Source organism: Scedosporium apiospermum, assembly GCF_000732125.1.
Source record: "Scedosporium apiospermum strain IHEM 14462 chromosome Unknown SEQ_SAPIO_0110, whole genome shotgun sequence".
NCBI lineage: Eukaryota > Fungi > Ascomycota > Sordariomycetes > Microascales > Microascaceae > Scedosporium > Scedosporium apiospermum.
The window spans coordinates 2,742,609-2,762,928 of NW_015971811.1; the positions used below are offsets into that span (position 1 = coordinate 2,742,609).

The following is a 20,320-nucleotide window of genomic DNA, read 5'->3' on the forward strand; positions in this document are numbered from 1 at the left end:
TCAGCAGCGGAGGTGTGATGCTGTTCTTGACGCGTCGAGCAGGTGAGGGAGTCGGCGAGAGAGAGTACTGGAAGGCGAGATTGTTCCGTGATCGCTGTTGTGGAATGAGAGGCAAGGCAAGAAGAGAATTATGAAAAGGTGGAGGAAGAGGAGGAGAAAACGATATGGAAGAGGGGAGGGGAAGAGTGACAAGATTGAAGGCGTGTGAAAGGGGGAAGATTGAGGTATATGGGAGGGGGGAAGGTGAGAATTGGGAGGTGGAGTTGGGAAGGCCCGAAGGTGTGTGTGGGCGTGTGAGAGGGTACTTTGGTAGTGGACAAGGTAGAGGTGGTGAGGAAAAAAGCGACGTAGCAGCCCTGGGAGAGACGAGACAGCGGCCTAGTGTAGTGCGTGTAGTACTGGCGTAGGTACCTTGGTAGTATAGAGTGGAGTGGAGGGTAGTGTCGAGCCCGGTGCTAATGGTGTCGGTATTGTATGGTAGTCAGGTACCCTCGGTGCTAAACGTATAGGGTGGGTACAACGTAGCGTTCCGAAGTGCGTCAAGATACCACTAAATCGTCCACTAATTCTTTGGATCGTACTTGAATTCCGTAGACTCGACCAGTAAAAGGGCAGATGGGATCATGGACCCTCTTTTCTTAGTGCCAAGGCCAAGTTCTGGGAGAAGACCAAACGAATCGCTGGGAAGTGACGGGTGCCAACTCAGCAAAGTCGCATAGCCGCTAAATTACTTCGTAGTATGACTGGAGATGCCGCCTGCTGGCCTGCCCGTCTTGTAGCACTGTAAGAGGTGTAATAGTACCCAACGAAACGATTCACGGGGACCGGACACGCAGGCTGCCAGGCCGGGCCAGTCCTGTTCCAGGCCCAGAATGAGGAGCCACACACCCAAATCACAGAGTGGGACTTCCCGGCGAATGGATTGGCTGATAGGATCGCGGGTTGACACGAAAAGTGCTGCAGGGATACCGTGTAATCTGGGTTGCAGCTGGTTGAATGGAGCCAGCTGCATGCGAGGTGCAAGCGGACAGGGGGGTGGGAAACGAGCGTTGTTCGATTCTGAATTTCTGGTGCAGGACAATTGGCAGAGGAGAAAAAAGAAAAAAGGCGATGGAAGGAAGACCGATGCAGGAATGGCCCAACGATGCAGACCAGACACGGACTTGGCTGGCTGGGCTGGCTGGGCTGGCTGGTCTTGGGGGAGGATTGCGCGGGAGATGAGGGGTTTCAATTTGATGCGCGTCTCACAGAGGGTAGGAACGAGGAACGACGTGCAATGCCTCTTTACTACGTTGCGTATCTCCAGAGAGAGGATGGATTGATGAATCATCCGAGGGTTACTGCTGTACGGCAGATCACCCCAGACCGAAGACGAGGACTGGGCGACTCCAGGGAAGAATGACGAAAGACCGTGGTCATTTTGTTTCGAGATTATGAAATGGCCCAAGCTACGAAAGTAGCCCATGGTCTTAGGTCGTTGAGACTTCAACGAATCTACAAGTAAACTACTTCGTCCCTGCTCCTTCACAGCACAGGCCACCTTCGGTCTCGATGCAAGGAGGCAGAAGCGAGATCGATGGAGGAGTCTTAATCGAACCTTTCCGCTAGCGACATCAATTTGATGATGGGCGGAGTTAGTGTGCAGTGCACTGCCTGGCATTGCGTGACGGCTGACCCCCAGGTTGTTCATATTGAGTGGGTGCCCTGCGTCTCTGGTCTGGGTCGCTCGCAGCTGATACAAGTCTCTCGAATCACTTTGAAGGTTCAAGGTCACTGGCATTCACAAGTTAGGGAAACCCGACGGGTGCAAAACTGCTGCATGTCGTGCAACTCATCAGAACTGAACAACTTGCGGGGCCCCTCCCGGCAAATGTCGCCAGGCGAGCAGTGGACCTACACTCAAGTACTTCGTACGTCGAGTAGTGTAGTCGTAGTGCAGTGCGCGAAGTACAGCCCATCCGTCCATACGAACTCTGGGTGATGAGAGAGAGAGAGAGAGAGAGAGACCATGACGGCTGCAGCCTGCTCGCTGATACGCTTAACCCTCAAACAGATCGTCTCCATTTTGACAAATCGACAAATAGGAACGGCGCGGCGCCATGCAAGCTTTTTTGGCGACTTCATGCAAGCATCCACTTGACCTGGCCCCGTTCTAGCATCGATTACGACGTCTTAATACTATATCCCCGGTGGGCTCTGACGTTTTGCACAGATTAATAAGAAGAGCGGGAGGAGGAATGGACGTGCCCATTCTTCCCTCTGCCCATAAAATTCCTGATGGTCTGCTGAGCTTTTTGCTTCGAGATTCAGATTTATTCCCCGACCGCCCGGATTCTTCGTTTGGGCACGGTCAGACGAAATGGTCGCATCATTCTCCCAACAAGTTTCGTCTCGAGGTCACTAATGCACATGGTTTCGTATTGACGACTTCGCACTCGCGAACTGCGCACTTTTGGGATACAAAGGAGGTGTTAGATAAGACGCAGTTCAGAGCACCCCCGTGGTGTACGTGTGCGACAATGTTCGGCGCTTGCTATTCAGCCCTCTATTTCTATCTAGGTCGAGCCCTACGGTGTTAGTGCAGTCCCCCAAAAATATCCGAGAAAAAATGGAATCAAAGATGAAATGTGAGGGAAAAAAATTTACAATAAAAGAGAAAGAGTAAAAAAAGTGCGAGAAATCCAAGGATCTATTGAACAAGTCCGGGGCACGGAATGTGCGGGTGAAAACGCAAAATGGAAAAAAAAAAAAAAGTTTGGACCGGGCGATTCACTTCTGACCTTGGCGACCTGTGGCCTCCAGTGATGAAGTCTGAACCTATCGACGCGTCCACACGCGTTGTTTTGAAACGCGAAAGAAGAACGGTCCTTGGCAGCCAATTAAAGCTCATGATCGGCAGAGCGGGGTGCGAAGTGGGGCTGCTGGGCTCGGAGGAATTTATCTTGGCTCCTTGTTGGTCAGAAACTCTCCAAAGGTTGGCGCGGGTGCCTGAGGCTTGAGTGAGCTCTTTTCCTTCTCCACTGGTAGCTTTAATGCCAGGGCACAAGTCTGAAGTACCTATACTCTATACATCACGAATATACAGGTGTCCCAATACACTATTACGCGACTTTTGCAGTCCTCATGTTCCTGTAAAATGTACTTGTACATACTATATCCTTCGAGGCCCTCGAACTTCGTGTGTCTTAATCGCGATGAAACATCGGCGAGCGAAGCGCGACCCTACGCACAGCGCAGCGTGCAATGCTCCGCGACAAAGCATGGAGTAGGCTTCCCTCGTGAACCTTGTTCTGAACCCCATCCTCAATCGCACATTTTCGGATCTCTCGGTCAGCTCTTCCCTCGTTATCGTCGGATTCCGGACTCCTGTGGGATGCCACGCGCATACCAAGCCACGTCCTTGAGAAGCCTCGATCTTGACATGGTTACTACTAAGTACTAACTCACCCGTCAGATATGCCGGGTCATGTCAGACGTCAGATAGAGATGTGGTAGACTCATTAAGACCCTGCTCTCCCGACCCATGGTCACTTTAGATCTTTATGCGCCGAGACTAGGCTACCCTAGCCGCAGTGACATGGCGCATGCTGTATGGTTTGATCTAAGCTCGACTACCTCTTTTAGCACGAAGTAAAGTAATAGCGTTCCAAGTGGCTTGCGCCGAGTTTCCTTCCACGGTTTTCTAACCTTTGGTCACTTTTCTTTGAAGAAACTTCGACCTTGGCAAGGTTAATATCAAAGTGCCCTTAACCGAATATCGAGTACCTCGTTCCCCTTGTGACTCTCTTGGGCGCCGTTGAAGCTTGGCTGAACATTTTCATCACGCCATGAAGAGAGGGAATCACCCTGCTTTTCCCCAGCTCCTTGTCCCGATCTCCATAGGATCGGAGCTAGACAGGAGAATATCGGCTTGGCTAAGCAGGTCCCCAGCTCTCTCCGAGAGGCTTATGCTTCGTAGTTTCTGTCCCTGAGGGATATTATCTTCAAGCTGTTTCTTCTTTTTGATGCCTTGATCAACTCTCATGGCTTCCATAACTGGCAACGACTTTTGGTAATCCCGATTGCGTTCTGCCAGTAATTATCTCATAGTCCATTGACCCTAGTTGCCGCTCTCATGGTCAGAAAGAAGCCCACCCAAAGTCTCAACTTTTCTTCTTCCATCCGGTCCATTTGCTGCGACCACTCCAATAACCCAACCCGAACGTATCATATTACCTCGTATATCCCAGTCCAGCGCCGGCTTCCCTTCGGCTCAAACTCGATCAATCCACAAGACATGAACCCACAGACCCCTCGAGCGAACGAATAGCCGGGAAAATGGAAAAGGGAAAAAAGTAAGTGTCGATAAAGAAGACTGAAAAAACGGTAGAGGACCGCCTCTCATCCAGAAAGAGAGCGACTTCGACCCTGTTTGGTCCGCCCATCTTTGTTTCAGGATAATTTTATCATCGACCGAGCACGAGGTAAAAGAGCTGTTTCCCCCGCCTCTGTTAAAAAGAGGGAGAAACTTTACCGGATAGCGTTTGTCTCCCCGTCTTTTTTTCTTGGTTCCCTGCCCGCCTTCGTAGATGCGGGATCCCGCTCGGGCGACCGCTTACACGAGTTAATACGTATGTAGATCTGGGGAATCATCGTTTGAACGACATCTCGTAAAATTTTTTTCCTGTTCGTGTTCTCATGTAAACATACCGAGGTACATCCCTCGCTCGATTCTCATCGAGCTTGTAGCCGGCTAGTCAGTGTCTTCAAACGTACGCTGTGAGTCGAGTCTCGGCCTGTGAAGTAGTAGAGGAGAGAGACAAGAGACGAGACATCGCCTAGGCACCAGGGACCGGAGCGTATCATCCGCCGTTCTACATCAGGGTATATGGCACGTGTAAAGGAGATCCCGAAGATTGCAACGGATGGCGCGAATACGTTTCCGGCCCTGTCTCTAGTTATACGAGGCATCACTTTCTACTCAGAAAAGAAAATGTATAACAAATTACCGCTCCAAACTACACCTAAGATTTCTGAATGTAAAGAGGTTTAGAAGTAAATACAACGTGTGAGGGGCTTGACCAATTGCTCTATCCGTCCGGTGTCAACATTGACGGCTCAAGCCCAAAGAACCAATCATGCAGTCCACATTAGCCGGTTTGCTCACTTGGTCTGCTAGAGCACTGACTTGACCGTTCCTATGAGGCCGTTCTTAATCCAATACGCGGCCGGCAAGTGCCGATCCGCTCTTGTCCTTGGTCGTCGTCTTCCTGAGTGCCCTGCCAGCTTGAATCTCTCCCAGGAACCCGGCAGGTCGAGCAGCTCCCGCTGGAGGCCCGGCCGGAGCGCCACCTCCGAGATTAGGCATCGGGGGTGGTGGAGGTGGGCCGCCCAAGTTAGGCATGGGTGGCGGGGGTGGAGGGCCAGGAGGAGCGGGAGCTCCGAAGTCTGGCAGAGGTGGGGGCGGCGGTGGCGCACCTGGAGCAGAAGTCTGGGGAAGCGGAGGCGGAGGAGGAGCAGCAACCGGGGCATCCGCCGCCGCCGGTGGTGGTGGAGGAGGTGGAGGGGGTGCGCTTGGCGATTCGCCCGTGGTCAACGTAGGTGGCGCTGACGCTGGCGGCGGCGGGGGAGGCGCGGGTGGGGGCGATGATGTCTCTGTTGCTGGAGGAGGAGAGGTTGTCTTCTCACCCGTGGCGGAGAGTGGTCGAGGAGGTCCCATGGCGCCGAAGAGCATCTGGGCCAGCTGGGCAGCCTTGGTACCACCAGGGCGTCCGTCGTCAGACTCATCGTCGGAATCATCGGCCTTCTCAGAACCCCAACCATCGTCATCGTCGTCAGCACGCTTGCGCGAGATCGTAGGGCCAGGGACGAAAGGAGCGGAAGGAGTTTGGGCTTTCTGGGCCATTCGGTGGAAAGGGTTGGTAGACTCGGAAGGAGCTGGCGGGGCTGGTGGGACTGGTGCCGGAGCAGTCGTGGGTTGCTGGGGCTCGGTAGTCGAAGGCTGGGCCATCATCTTGAACCAAGGGTTCTTGCTTTCGGTATCTGTGGATGGCGTAGGTACAGCTGGAGGTGAAACCACCACTGCGGGTTGAGGAGAGGGTGTAGCGCGTTCCAGCTCCTGGCTGCCATGAGTGGGTGTCGATTCGACGGGGGTTATCTGCTGAGGACCCTCCTCATCGGACGAGGTGTCCTCGTCATCCTCTGCTTCGAGTTGGCGCCTAAGCTCTTCTTCTCGGCGTTGGAATTCAGCACGCTCGGCGGCCAACTTGGCCTCGCGTTCCCTTGCCTCTCGCTCCTTGGCTTCCCGTTCTTTTGCCTCCCGTTCCCTGCCTTCGGCGAGCGCTTGTTTCTTTCGCCGCTTCTCTTCCTCCTTCTTCAGTTTGTTCTGTCGTACCTGCTCCTCGAGAGCCTTGAGGCGTGCCTCAGCTGCCTCCCTCTCACGTGCAAGCTCATCCTTGGATCCCGCATCACTAGAGCGGCACCATTAGTAACTGGAACAAAAACGTAAAGAACGTAGAATATAAGACTTACTCTTCAACATGAGCTGCGCGTGCAGGCGCGGGCGCGGGCGCGGGCGCTGGGGGAGGTTCCCTGGTTGCCTTTCGCGATGGTGGTGGAGGAGGCTTGCGGGTCTCGGTCTTGGCGGGCTCTGGGGCCGGCGGGGGGACGCCTTGCTCTTCCGCAAGCCTCGCCTGGCGTTCGGCCTCCCTACGCGCATCCTCTTCTTCTGCCTGTCGCAGCTTGGCGGCCTTCTCTGCCCTCTCACGCTCAATTCTCTGTGCGGCGGTCTCACCAGGTTTGGACGGTGCTTTGATTCCGAGAGCAGCCAGTCTCTCGGCCATTCGTTGCTCGGCCTGCTGCTTAATGAACGCAGCTCGTTCCTCGGGCGTCTTGTAAGACGAGTACGAGCTGCCTCCAGACACAGTCGAGGGGGATGCTGTGGATCGTGGAGGGGGAGTGTCATGCCTCGCCGCGGGCTCTGGCTGAGCTCGAGAAACAGGCTCAGCAGGCCGAGTGGTCCGTTTGTCCTGAGAACGAACGCGAGCAGCTCGGCTGGAGCGTTGCATATCAAAGATGAAATCTCTGACCTCGTCCTCAACACCCAGACCATCTTCCCAGCGGCGACGCTCATGCTCACTCGTCGAGTCTCTGGCGCCCTCCTTCAAACCATCTTCAAGACCCTTGGCAAAATCACGTACGCTGTCCTCCACATCACGGACCATGCGCTCGTTATTTTCCTTCTCGGTTCTGGCCTTGATGCTCTCCTCCTCCAGGCGCTTGGCAGCATCCTCATCACCGCTCACGTCAACCTTCTTGCCGGTCAGCGCCGCAGTTCGTTGCTGCATCATGGCCTTCGCTCTAGCCTTAAGCCTGTCTGACTCCGTTACCATTCCGCCAGGCCCGGTACCAATGATTGCGGCGGCACTCCCGGGATGAGCCTTGGCATCTTTCAATCGGAACAGCTCCAGGCGCGCGTCAGCAATGGCCTTCTCGGTTTTCCGGACTTCGGACGCAAGCTGGGGGATGCGATCGGTCAAATTCTGGAGTTGGCGCTTCAAGGCACGCCTCTCGGCATCGGAATCCCCCGAAGCCCAGCCCGCATCGGGGTGGGCATCGATGTCCTCTTGAATCCTGCGGATGCGGCGATACAGCTCCTCTGCCTCTCGGCGATCCCTCCTATCAAGCAAGTCGTCTTCCTCGCTGTGCTTCTCGTCCGTAAAGTCGATGGCATCGAGAAGAACTTGCTTTTCTCGGATTTTCTTCCTCAACTGGTCAAGAGTAAGATCGTCATTCGAGGTTACAGAGGAGGCGGGCGAGCCAGGCCGAGGCGAGCTAGTCCCAATCCTACGGCGCGCGCTCGACTTATAGCCGAGATCATCGTCGTTGTTCTTGAAACTAGTGGCGTCCTTCTTCCGCCCATAAGCGCCTCCAACATTGCCTCGAAGCGAATGAGTTTTGGCATAATTGACACCAGTCCGCTGTGGTAGCAGGGCAGCACCCGAGTTCTTTCGGAACTCAGACTCCTCGTGGAGCATGGACTTCATCGCTCCGATGGACTGACTAATGTTTCGGGTCGAAGGGGGAACGAGCTCGGGGGGGAGATTGTTGGGGACGGGGTAGCCGTTCAGTTTCCTGTAAATTAAGTGCATAGCCACGGCGAACTCATCGAGATCCAGCCGACCCTTGTTGCCGTTATCAGCAAGGGTCCAGATGCGCTCGAGATCAGACTTCTCCAGGCCACTTTGGCCAAAGATTTCTATGGCTTGAGAGCCCGCGATGAAACCTTTGTTCATTCCATCCCAAGCACGGAAGAGAGCATCATATCGATGCTTCTCATCCTTTGTAATTGCCCATGGAATGACGGCATTTCCTTGAAGGCCTGCGGTGGTGAAGTTTGACTGTTCGCGACCCTGCTGAGGCATCATGCGAGCCTGGAGAGCATCGATATTCGGCAATCCAGAAGCAGGAGTATTAACAAGTCCCCACTGACCTGGACGGCCGGTCGGCTGTGCATTCAAAGGCTGCGCCATGCCACCCAGACCCACCCCAGGAGACAAGTTCTGGCCGAAGCCTGTGGGCATGGGAGGCATGGGAGGCCGAGGGCCGCTGTACCCGGTGGCCTGTGGGTTGGACAAGCCCAGGAACCCAGTCTGCTGCGATTGCAGGCCCGGAGGCTGGCCAAAGCCTGGTTGCTGGCCGGGGAATCCGGTCATCTGCGCCTGGAGAATCTGCGAATTCGAAGGCTGCGGCTGCGGTTGGTGAATCGTGGGTGGAGATGCGGTGTTCTGTCTAGCGCTGAAGTCAGGTGCAGTCGACGATGGTGCCGCCGCATCCTCAGCCACGCTAAAGTTGATAATGTCTACCATGCTCGACACCTCGTTTTTGATGTTTTCCGGAAGCGTCGTAGGTAGTTGCTTGCCCGTGAGCTTGAGGTTGCAAAGGTACATGGCGAGTGCGAACTCGGGGAAATGTAACTGGCCGGAGCGTGTGGTATCGGCCAACGTCCTGGCGTAAAGATTAGTGTCAGCTGTTGCCATGCCTAAATTGCGCAGAAACACTGAATTCTTACCAGATGTGGGACAAGGTATCGCCATCAAGTCGAGACCTAAGAAGCAAGTCTCGAGCCTTGTCTCCGGAAATGGTCGTCTGCGAGTCGCCGACCTTGGACTTGAACAAGGTCTCGAACTTGGCTTGATCCTGCGCGGTAATAAATGACAACCTAATGTTTGGGATCTTGTTGGTTTTTCGAGGGGGCGCAGGAGCGGGCTTTGAGGCTCCAGTTTGGAAAGATGCCGCCATCTCGGTGAACCCAGTCGGCTGGGGCTTCTGGGGGGGCGGGGGAGGCGCAAGTGGATTCAGTTGGCTCGGCGATACGAAGCCGGTCGGTTGGGAGATCTGGAACTGAGGAGCCTGGGGTTGCGCCTGCGACTGGGGTTGCTCCTGCTGCTGTAGTTGCTGCTGCTGTTGCTGGAATTGTTGTTGATACTGCGGCGGGATGGACGGCATTGGTGGTGCAGCCTGGAAGCCTTGTGGGCCAGGCATTCCTGTAAACTGACTCTGCAGTGGCATCGGAGGCTGTTGCTGCTGTGGCATACCCGTAGCCTGGGACGCCATGGGATATCCCGTAAACTGCTGCTGCAACGGAGCTTGTCCAAAGCCGGTCGGCTGAGGGGCGAAGGGCCCGGCTTGGGACTGGCCCAGCCCCTGTTGGCCGGCACCTATTCCCATCCCGAACTGACTTCCATATTGTTGTTGGCCAGGCCGCTGGCTATTTCCGCCTAGATAGGCGTTTGAATTCGAAAACATCACGGATTCGGTCGATGATGGCGAGTGTGCCAGGCAGTTTCCGAGGCGAGGAAAGGTCGGATTCGTGGGAGATTTAAAGCCGGTTAAGGAAAAAGTAAATCAGGAGAACCTCGAAGAGGAGCTGTTTCGGACCTGACCTACGTGCACGAAGACACAAGAAACAGAGGGCACGTCCGGCCAAGTGGAAATTAGAGATGATGGAACTATTGGGAATGAGATAACTCAAGGAAATAAAAGGTTGCGATAGCTGGAAAGATTAAAGGTTAATGCACAGCTCGGATGAGGTGGCCCAAGGGGTGATGACGACGAGGTCTCAAGCACATAGTAATATGAAATGGTGCAGTTCCCTGCAATGTATTTCTGGGGAGAAAGTGGGCGTTTCGTTGGCTGGTTGCTCATGCCGGAAACAGCTCCTGCTGCATGAGGCCCGCTTATGTAAGGAATCGAATGTATAATGATACTTCAATTGTTTGTACTATTGTAATTGTACCGACTCAAATTAACTTTGCGAATCCTGCAGCGATAAAATTGAGTTGCCGAAGGCAACCATTTAACTGTCATTGAAGCGCCCCCGTTTTGTCCCATAAGCCCCTGGTGCCCACCGACAAGACTTTTGACCTTGATATCTTGGCTCGGCCTGTGATCTCTCTCGGCGAGAGGATATAAACAGAAGCTACATGTTCAACTCCCTTGACGATAGAGATTTTATATCATCAAATACCATCTAAGTCTAGAAGCAAGAGCCCAGAGAACATACATGATCATCAACCTCTTGTTAAACAAAAGCCAGCTCCAAACTCTCACGCTAGTAAAGCATGTATATAAACTGACAGGAGGCGGTATACTTAAGGTCCCAACGATCGCATTTTTGTCTACACTCGATACTCCAGAAAAATCCCTCGAAATGACATCTTTTTAAAAAGCAAAGACCTGGTCTTCAAGCTTGCTGACGGGCCTGGCCTTCTTGTATCCAAGAGCCTCGGTAGCCTTCTTGAGACCACTGACCATGGGAGGGGGGCCGCAGAGAAGGATTTTGACATCATGGGCGGGCTTGGGAAGCAATTTCTGGCATCGTTGTTAGTCAAGTCACGAATGGTTTTGTAAAACAAAATGAGCAGGGAAACACGTACGGTGATCATCTCAGAAGTCACGTAGCCAACACCGCCGGTCCAGCCCTCAGGGGGCCTGTCAAGAACGTAGTGGACCCTGAAGCCGGGATCCTCCTTGGCGAGAGTATCGAGGTCCTCCCTGAGAAGAATGTCCTGCTCGGTGACGTTGGCGAAGATGAGATCGATCTCGGTCTTGTCGCCGGCAGCACGTCCACGGATGACGGCCTTGACAACCTGGAGCATGGGGGTGATGCCGGTTCCTCCAGCAATCATACCAAAGTGCCGCACCATGTTAGGAGTGTAGACGAAAGCACCCTTGGGACCGCGCACTCGGATAGTCTGGCCAATGGCGAGAGTGGCCAAGTTCTTGGAGATGTTGCCGGTGGGGTAGGACTTGACGAGCAGGTCGAAGTGGCCGGGTTGGTCATCGCCCGTGATGGGGGTATAAGAGCGAACAACCTCTTGGCTGGTGCCGTCGGCCTTGGAGATGGTGGCGCCAATCGAGATGTGCTGACCGATAGGAAGACCAAGGATCGAGGTAGGGGAGGGGAGCTTGAATCGGTAACTAACAAGAACGTGAGCAGGTTAGATTAGTTGTGTCGCTCAAATAAGAACATCAACTAAACTTACATAGCAACGTTGTGGGAGACAATGGTCTTCTCGATAAGCTCAAAGTCCTGGAAAACGTCGGGGATCAAGACTTTCTTGGGCTCTAGATTCGGAACACACATCAGCAAAACCATGTTCCTAGATCTTTCAATTCAAAGACAAACTTACGGAGGTTGTAGAACTTGATGCCAGCCAAGGCCAGCGCGACAGCCGTGGCATAAGGAACATACTCCTTCTTCAGGATCCAAGTGCCGAACACAATGAGACCAGCCGGAATATAGACGGCATCGAAGTAGGCACGAGAAAACAGAGACTCTCCCATTTTGAGATTGGCGAATAACGCGCTGTAATACCGCGTGTGTTTGTCTTTGTCTACTTCAAGAGGTCCCAGAGAGTCACCTGGGGGATGAAGCGTTCGAATCGTTGATGTTGGAACAATTGGGAAGGAGGAAGGGATCGGATCAAGAGGTGGGATTTCGGCAGTATGAAAAAAGAAGGATCAAGCTATGTACATATTAGCGCCAAAACTGGTCGGAGTCACCCCCCGGCAGTTTTTCGTGGGTTTTTTCCGTTTTAGGGGACTTCGGTCCTCAACGTTTGATAATCTCGCACCATCAAGGGCGACATGGCAATTGCGACGACTGGCAATTGGTGGGACGCATCCAATCGGTGAGAATTAGTCAGCATAGCTTTTATCGATAAGGCCAAGTCACCTCCAATTGTACTTCGTAGCATTGTCAATCTCAAACAATCGAAGAGTGCTCGAGACTATTGTCCCTACGTCTTCACTCTCTCAAGCGCCTTCCATCACTGATATAATCAAAATTGGCTTTCTAGCTTCACTTGGCGGCCGTCTAAAATGAGCCAGGAAGGTCCCATAGAGTCGATTGCCGAGCCGGGCATTCGCGCAACCGGCGAGGTCCTTCATACCATGAGGAATGAAGTCGCACAGCTTCTGAACAGGCACCAGAGGTCATTTCCCGGGGCGCAACCGGTCAGTTTTACCAGAAGTCATCTGGAAGAATTGAAGAAGGAGGAGTATGATTCGAGCTTTTCTCTATACAGCACCCCATGATAACATTGGTAGTTTGGTCTTGCTAACGAACCTCCCAACAGTTATTTCGTTTGCGAAAAGTCAGACGGCATTAGATACCTCCTTTACTTGACGGAGGATGAGTTTGGGAAGGAGGCACACTATCTCATTGACAGGAAAAATGAGTATTGGTTCATCAACAGCAAAAGCCTTCACTTCCCGACACCTCAAAGTGTCCAGAGCTTTCACATTCAGACCCTCATCGATGGTGAGCTGGTCATGGACATGGAGGATGGCCGCGAGGTCCCCCGCCTCCTGCTATTCGATTGTCTGGTCATCGATGGGAAGAACATAATGGAGAGGCCACTCGACAAACGGCTTGCATATATGAAAGATCACATCTACATGCCCTATAAGAGATTGTTTCAGGAATTTCCCGACGAACTCCAATATCAACCCTTCGAAGTTCTGATGAAGGACATGCAACTGAGCTACGGAGTCGAGATGATGTTCAAAGACGTGCTACCCATACTCAAACACGGAAACGACGGTCTCATATTCACATGCCGCACTTCAAGCTACCGCCACGGAACCGACCCTCACATTCTCAAGTGGAAGCCGCCCGAGGAGAATACAATCGACTGCCGCCTGAAGCTTTACTTTCCGACTGTGGAGCCCGACGAGGACGATATTGCAAATGGCATTACCGACCCGTATACTGATTACCACACTTTGGAGCGAGCGGAGTTGTGGGCGTATATGGGGGATGCCCAACCGCGATACCAAAAGTATGCGGACGCGTACATATCCGAGAAAGAGTTTGAAGAGCTCATCAGCCTAGGCGATCCGCTGAACGACCGAGTGGCGGAATGCTATCTGGATGAGTTGGGTCGCTGGAGGGTCAGTCGGTTCCGTGACGATAAGCCGGAAGCTAATCATATTAGTACTTTACAAAGCGTCATCCGGAGTATCAAGGACGGCGTCACTGAGCAGGACCTACTTAATGCTGCCAAGGGAGTGAAGGATGCGTGGAAAGCCCGCAACTCGAAGCCCGGAAGATAGCTTTGATTCATACTATCGAATTCTTGTTTTACAGGCGCATTGGAAATCTTTTTTTCTTCTCAAAATGGATGGCTTGGATGGCTGGATCGCGAATACCCAAGGGAGAAGGCATGGTTACTGAGGAGATGCAATTATGCGATTTTGTGTTTTTTACTAACTTGATGCATGGATGATATTTTGTTTTGCAATATAGTGTGTATGCATGTATCGAGTCCAATCCCCTGTTCCTCAAGCACGGGCCACCGTAGGCCTGGTCCTGGACTTCGTGAACTCCAGCCGCCTCACGTCTTCGAGACGCAAACCAAAAATCGGGAGTCAGCCTTCCCGACGCCGACCTCACTTCTACTTCCCCATATCCATTTTCCTCGCGACCTCGAACTCCGTCCTCCTGACTCTCTCCTCAATTCCCCCAACCACTCTTCGATAGACATGGGTCACAAATTTTCTGTCCTTGTTTAGGAAATCCACCCGTCATAGCCAGGTATCCTTTTTTTCCCTCCATTTCAAACCTCCAATCCACCTCTCTAGAGCCCATTTTCTCGACAACGCTTGGGGATCAATCCCCCCTTCCAACCATCTCCTCCCATTATCACATCCCAACCGACGACATTCACGCGCGGACAATCAGCTATGGAGACGAACGGAATCACGAACGGCGCGGGCGGCGTCGAGCTCGCCAGCGCGCGTTTCTCCGATATCCCCTCGACGATCGACATACCCGTCGGCGACCAGCTTGACGAAGCTGTTGAGATTAACCTCGATGTCCTGATCGATGACCCTACGGAGCTCTGCACACTACTCGAGAACGAAGGCGCGGCGCGAACATACTGGATGACGGTGGCGATGGCCTATGCGAAACAGGGCAAAATCGACCACGCCATTGAGATGCTGATCCGGGCAAGCCAGGTCCTCCAGAACAGCACGCCGCGCGAGAGAGTTAGCATGACCTGCACCTTATGTTGGCTTTACCTCCACAAGAGTCGCGAAGCGCCTCGCGTCGCACCTGAAGGTGTCCTAGTTTCCGACGCGAAGACAAAGGAGTACTATCTTCAATTAGCCACCTCTTCCCTCAACGACGCGTCGCGCATTAACCCCGCCTTTCCCCCTCTCTTCCTTGCCCGTGGCGTGCTTCAGCTTCTTAAGGCATCGCTCCAGGCGCCGTCTACCTCTAGCGGACCAAAGGTGGTCGACCCCGAAAGAACCGAACTTCTCCGACAAGCGCTCAAGTCCTTCGAAGACGCATTGAGGGTGTCGCAAGGAAAGAACATGCTTGGACTGATGGGCAAAGCGCGCGCTCTGTACTCCATGCAGAAATACCCGGAGGCCTTGACGGCATATCAGGAGGTTCTTCGGAAGATGCCAGGACTCATTGATCCTGACCCGAGAATCGGAATTGGTTGCTGCCTTTGGCAGAGTGGTTTCAAGGACGATGCGCACTCCGCCTGGGAGCGATCTCTAGAACTCAATCCAGGAAACAAATTCGCCAACATCCTATTGGGTGTTTATTATCTCGACGCCAGCGGTTCCCTCCCCACGAACAGCGCCGAGTTCCTCCGATTGTACAAGAAGGCAATGACCGAGTACACCCAGAAGTCCTTCAAGATCGACAAGAACCTGCCCCTGACATGTGCAACATTTGCGAGTTATTTCCTGTCGCGCAAGTCCTTTGGCAACGTCGACACTCTGGCGCACAAGGCCATCCAGTACACCGACGTTAATGCCGTCGCGAGTGATGGGTGGTATTTACTTGCCAGGAAGGAACATTACGAGGGCAACATCAACCAAGCGAGCGACTTCTATCGTCGCGCCGATGATGCGCGGGGTGGCACAGAGAGGGGTTATTTGCCAGCGAAGTTCGGCGCGGCTCAGCTTTCAGTCCTTAGAAACGACCTGGGCGAAGCCAAATTGCAACTCGAGAAGATGATTCAGTTGTCCAAGAACTATGAGGCGACCATTCTTCTTGGCACTCTTTACGCGGAGGAAGTGTTTGCCAACCAGGCTGCTGAGGTGAAGGAGGACAAGTCCTCTGAAACCACGAAGGCAGTTACCCTGCTTGAAACAGTTCGCCACGCCTGGAAGGACCCCAAGAAGAATCTCCACCCTGACACCTCCGTCCTACTCAACCTTGCTCGCCTGTACGAGACCGATCAGCCAGAAAAGGCACAGCAGTGCCTTCAGCAAGTCGAGGAATTGGAAATCAATCAAATTCCCGACTCCGAGCGTCCTCAAGACAAGGAGGATGATGCTGAAGTCCGCGCCGTGCTCCGGACTTATCTCCCCCCACAGCTCCTGAACAACATTGGTTGTTTCTACTCTCAGGCAGAGAAACACCAACTCGCTAGTGACATGTTTGAGGCTGCTCTGGGAGCTTGTGTCCGTATCGATTCGAAGGATGAGAACGCTGATACGGATTCTCTTATTACGACCATCAGCTTCAACCTAGGTCGCAGCTACGAGGCCCAGGGTATGACGGATCAGGCCATTGAGGTGTACGAGCGGCTACTAGCGCGGCATGACGACTACATTGATGCGCGCACGCGCCTTGCATACATCAAGCTCCGCAAGAATCCCCACAAGGAAGGACCCGACGCCGTCGCCAAGCTCTACCAGGAGAACAACACCGACCTCGAAGTCAGGGCGCTGTACGGTTGGTATCTCGGCAAGGTCACAAAGAAGAAGGCTGTCAGCCTAAACGAGGACCCTGAGTTCCGACATTACAAGCACACTCTCCAGCATTACGACAAGCACGATAGATACGCGCTTGTGGGTATGGGTAACTTGTATCTCGCGCAGGCAAGGGAAATGCGGCGTGAGACGGACCAGGAGAAGCAGAAACGGAGCGCTACCTACAGCAAGGCGGTGGAATTCTTCGAGAAGGCACTCTCTCTGGATCCTAAGAACGCCTACGCTGCCATGGGCATTGCCATTGCATTAGCTGAGGACAAGAAGGACCTCAAGAATGCTCTGGCAATCCTGGTTAAGGTTCGCGAAACCATCAAGGACACTCATGTCCACGTCAATTTGGGTCATATCTACGCCGAGCTTCGGCAATTCAATAAGGCTATTGAGCACTACGAGGCGGCGTTGGCGAAAGAGGGCAAGGAGAACGACACTGTTATCCTCTCCTGCCTTGGAAGAACCTGGCTCAACAAGGGTCGCACCGATCGAGATCTCGATGCGTACAAGTCCTCTCTGGAGTGTGCCAAGAAGGTAAGTTGCCAGACTTGGAGACAATTGAATTACGATAAAGTTTTACTGACGAGCAATGTACTAGGCACTTGAGGCTGCACCTGACCAGGTTCATTACAAGTTCAATGTCGCCTTTGTCCAAATCCAGCTCGCCTCTACCATCTACAACCTGTCTGAGAAACAACGGTCTCTAGAACAGCTCGAGGAGGCGGCTGAAGGTCTTGAGGCTGCCATCAAGGCCCTCGATGAAATCGCCGCCCACCCCCATACACCCTACCCCAAGCACGATGTTGAGCAGCGTGCCAACATGGCCCGTAACACGCAGCGAAAGCAGCTCGAGAGAGCCATCGCGAGCCAGAAAGAGTACGAGGACAGGAACAAGGAGAAACTTCAGGCGGCCATGGAGCAAAGGCAGGCGGAGCTCAAGAGAAGGGAAGAGGAGCGCCAAAAGGCACTCGACGCGGAACGCGAGAGGCAAGAGCGAATCCGAAAGGAGCGTGAGGCCATCGCGGCTAAGGATGCGGAGCTGGCACAGGCCAGGATGGAACGAGAGAAGGCAGCTATGGAAGCCGAGATGACTACGGATTCCGAGACTGGCGACCGAGTCAAGCGGAAGCGGAAGCCGGCGCCTCGCGCGGCTGGCGAGCCCAAGCCGAAGCGAACCCCGCAGAAGAAGAAGAAGAAGGAGAGAGCTGAGTCGGACAGCGGATCCGAGGGCGAACGTCCCTCGAAGAGGAGGCGGAAGCTTACGAAGCAGGAGAATACCAAGTTCAAGTCGGCCGAGATCATTGTCGACAGCGACGAGTCGGAGGGCGATGCCGACGAGGATGCTCTCGAGAAGGCCGAGAGGGACCTCGACAGGTCTTCCACGGCGTTTGGTTCCGACGATGAGGACGACCGGGCTCGCGACCAGAGTGACGACGAAGAGAGGATGGATGTTGATAACAAGGCGGAGAGGGCTGGCGATGATGAAGACGAGGAGGCCGAGGAGGTTACTCGGCGGTCGAGAGCCCGTCGGGGCCGGATCGTTGAGAGTGACGAGGAGGACGAAGACGAGGAGGCTAAGAATGCTAGCGATGAGTCCGACAATGACGCGGAGCCATCGGCCAAGGATACTAGTATGGTGGATGTTGATAACGATGATGATGACGAGTAAGGGGGCGCATGGGATAAGGATGGATTGACTCTTAGTCTCTACGGCTTCGAGTGTATTCTTTATTATTTCGAGGGTTTTTTCAGATTTCAAGGAATGCGAAGGGAGGACATTGCACTTTCAGATTAGAGAACTTCTTGAGCAGCCTCGAACATTGAGCATCATCCCTCATCTGTACTTTTAGTTTTACATAAAAGTCTGCTTCAGAAGATTAGATCAAGACAATGGAATGGATGGACATCGGAATCGAAGATGAGTGTATCAGTGCCTCTCGGACGATTGTAGAGCGTCCCATTGCAAACTTGTAAACTGCAACTAAGGTTCCTCGAGATCTCCATCAAGGAAGGAGCTATCTAACCCTCTCAGACTCCATGCTCCTGCCTCTCCCAACATGGTCTCCTTGTTGCTCTGGTTGCCTCTCAGGTCTCTCAGCCCTCACACACACAAACCTTTCTCCAGCAGGCCAAGTTCTGTGTTCCCCAGCTTCTTTTTTCCTTGGCTCCGAACCTCGACTTCATGAACACCGAGCCCTTCTTCTCCTCCTCCTCGTCGTCCTCCTCACACCCTTCTTTCTTCCATCCCAACATCATCACCACCTTGGACAATTGGTATCCATAATCACCTCCCCATCATCATTATCTATCTAACTATTCTACTAGTTTAGTTGCCTTTGTATTCTTTCAGGTCTTCTGTGAAGATGGCCAGCATTGAGTAGTGAGTCTTAACTACCCCATCACAAGGGCACATACAAAGGAGCCCTTCCCTACTGACCTTTCACTATTGTACTCCTTCGGGAAAGCATCTATTAATTCACATCTAACTCTCCTAGAAACAAGGACTAACTAGCCATTGTTATACATTACCATTGTCTATTAGTATTAACAAGGATAATCCCAAGGTAGAGTGGTTTCTAGCCCAGGGTTGATGTGCATATTTTCAAATGCTAACCTGTCGTGTAGCCATGGCTCCAATCCCCATTGTCCGCAAGGAGGATCTTGTTGGCCCTGTTGGCCCCATCCAGCCTACCGGACACCAATGCCTAGACTGGGCCTGTCTCTCCCCCTCCGAGCAATTCGGTGTCATTTTCGGAGGCATCGTGGGTACGATGCTGGTGACAATTGTCTTGCTTGGTCTGTATGTGCGTTATAAACGCCGACAAGACCCCGAATTTGCCATCGACTGGGTCGACATTCCGGCCCGAAGGAGGCAGGCTATGCTGTCCCGTCCACATCCACTCCCAGCAGTTCCCCTTCATGGAGTGATGCCGCAAGGCCCCCCTCGAGCTCTGCTCCCACCTCCCCATTCCGAGTACTCCGGATACACGTCGGACCCTCGCCACGGACAGGCACAGGTCCAGATTCCTTGCATGCAGCCGGTCCCCCGCCCTGCCCTTACTGTCCCCTACCGCGATACTCCCCGCGGACGTGCCCACTATAGACAGAACCGACGCCGGGCTTTCCCGCGACCTCCCTCCCCGCATCCCCGTTTGCTGAATGCGCAGAACCGCCGAGCGCGCGTCTTTCGCACCAGGGCCAAGACTGGAACGAGCTTGTGCCGCAAGTTCCTAGCTGCTCTTCGACTCCGCGCCTCAAAGGTGAACAACGAAGCGGTTCCCCTCGACTATGTGGTTCCTGTCAACTCCACGCCTTCTCCCCGGGTTTCTTCGGATTCGTCCGACCATAATGAAGTCATCCGGGCTTCCCAGCCCGGCAAAGAGCGAAAGCGCGTTGCAAGCAGCATTTCGAACCGAAACCGCGCTCAGGCCAGCTCCAACCCCCAGCCGCCTCGACAGCGCCGGGGTCGTCCTCCCAGCCCATACCCCCGTGGAAGGCAGCCAAGCTCCAGCGACGACTCGTCCGACGACTCGAGCATGCGCCCCATGAGGGCTTCTAGCTCGAGCTCATTTAGCACCCGCGCCGTCGTCAATGGCCGTCGATCCCAGTCCTCGGATCGAAGCTGGAGGGGCCGCGCTCGGGCTGCCGTCTCGGGAGATTCGGCGTCGATGTCTTCCAGCAGCGACGAGTACTCTGAGCCTAACATTCCTCGGCCGACGGCTCGGGCTCCCCGACGAGGTATTTTGAAAGATCCTGGCCCTGGTACCCCTGGCTCCGAATGCTGAAGAACGGTTTGGCTGTATAGGTCGTGGACGGCGTCGACGAATCACAATCGAGGTTGGAAATAGGCGTGTTGAAGTCTCGGCCTCATGCACAGTCACCATTTGACCGGTGGCTTATCATCATCGAATTGTCTCCCTTTTGTTCTTTCACGCCGAGTTTTCTCATCCTGGGTCATGAGTCTGTTTTCTTTCATTCCGAGGTGTCGCTTGTTTCCTCCTCTTTCTCTTCATGCGAAGGATTTCTATTCTACTCTTGTGTTATT

At 53.6% G+C, this 20,320-nt stretch overlaps 4 protein-coding genes and 1 pseudogene across 4 annotated transcripts; 3 read left to right on the forward strand and 2 right to left on the reverse strand.

The window, feature by feature from the left end:
* Positions 1 to 5,191: 5,191 nt before the first annotated feature.
* Positions 5,192 to 9,786, reverse strand: SAPIO_CDS7698 (Actin cytoskeleton-regulatory complex protein PAN1; the record flags this gene model as incomplete). The annotated part of the gene is made up of 3 exons (XM_016789508.1): positions 5,192 to 6,449; positions 6,511 to 8,985; positions 9,050 to 9,786. 3 exons carry the CDS (start codon positions 9,784 to 9,786, stop codon positions 5,192 to 5,194), a joined length of 4,470 nt encoding a protein of 1,489 aa, XP_016641335.1.
* Positions 9,787 to 10,701: 915 nt separating this feature from the next.
* Positions 10,702 to 11,826, reverse strand: SAPIO_CDS7699 (NADH-cytochrome b5 reductase 1; the record flags this gene model as incomplete). Its single annotated transcript, XM_016789509.1, has 4 exons — positions 10,702 to 10,851; positions 10,917 to 11,460; positions 11,526 to 11,607; positions 11,673 to 11,826. The coding sequence occupies 4 exons, from the start codon at positions 11,824 to 11,826 to the stop codon at positions 10,702 to 10,704; spliced, it is 930 nt and encodes a 309-aa protein (XP_016641336.1).
* A 537-nt stretch (positions 11,827 to 12,363) lies between these two features.
* On the forward strand, positions 12,364 to 13,599 carry SAPIO_CDS7700 (mRNA-capping enzyme subunit alpha; the record flags this gene model as incomplete). Its single annotated transcript, XM_016789510.1, has 2 exons — positions 12,364 to 12,542; positions 12,621 to 13,599. The coding sequence occupies 2 exons, from the start codon at positions 12,364 to 12,366 to the stop codon at positions 13,597 to 13,599; spliced, it is 1,158 nt and encodes a 385-aa protein (XP_016641337.1).
* A 630-nt stretch (positions 13,600 to 14,229) lies between these two features.
* Positions 14,230 to 17,944, forward strand: SAPIO_CDS7701 (Tetratricopeptide; the record flags this gene model as incomplete). The annotated part of the gene is made up of 2 exons (XM_016789511.1): positions 14,230 to 16,809; positions 16,874 to 17,944. The coding sequence occupies 2 exons, from the start codon at positions 14,230 to 14,232 to the stop codon at positions 17,942 to 17,944; spliced, it is 3,651 nt and encodes a 1,216-aa protein (XP_016641338.1).
* A 958-nt stretch (positions 17,945 to 18,902) lies between these two features.
* SAPIO_CDS7702 lies at positions 18,903 to 20,060 on the forward strand (annotated as a pseudogene; the record flags this gene model as incomplete).
* Between the last annotated feature and the right edge of the window lie 260 nt (positions 20,061 to 20,320).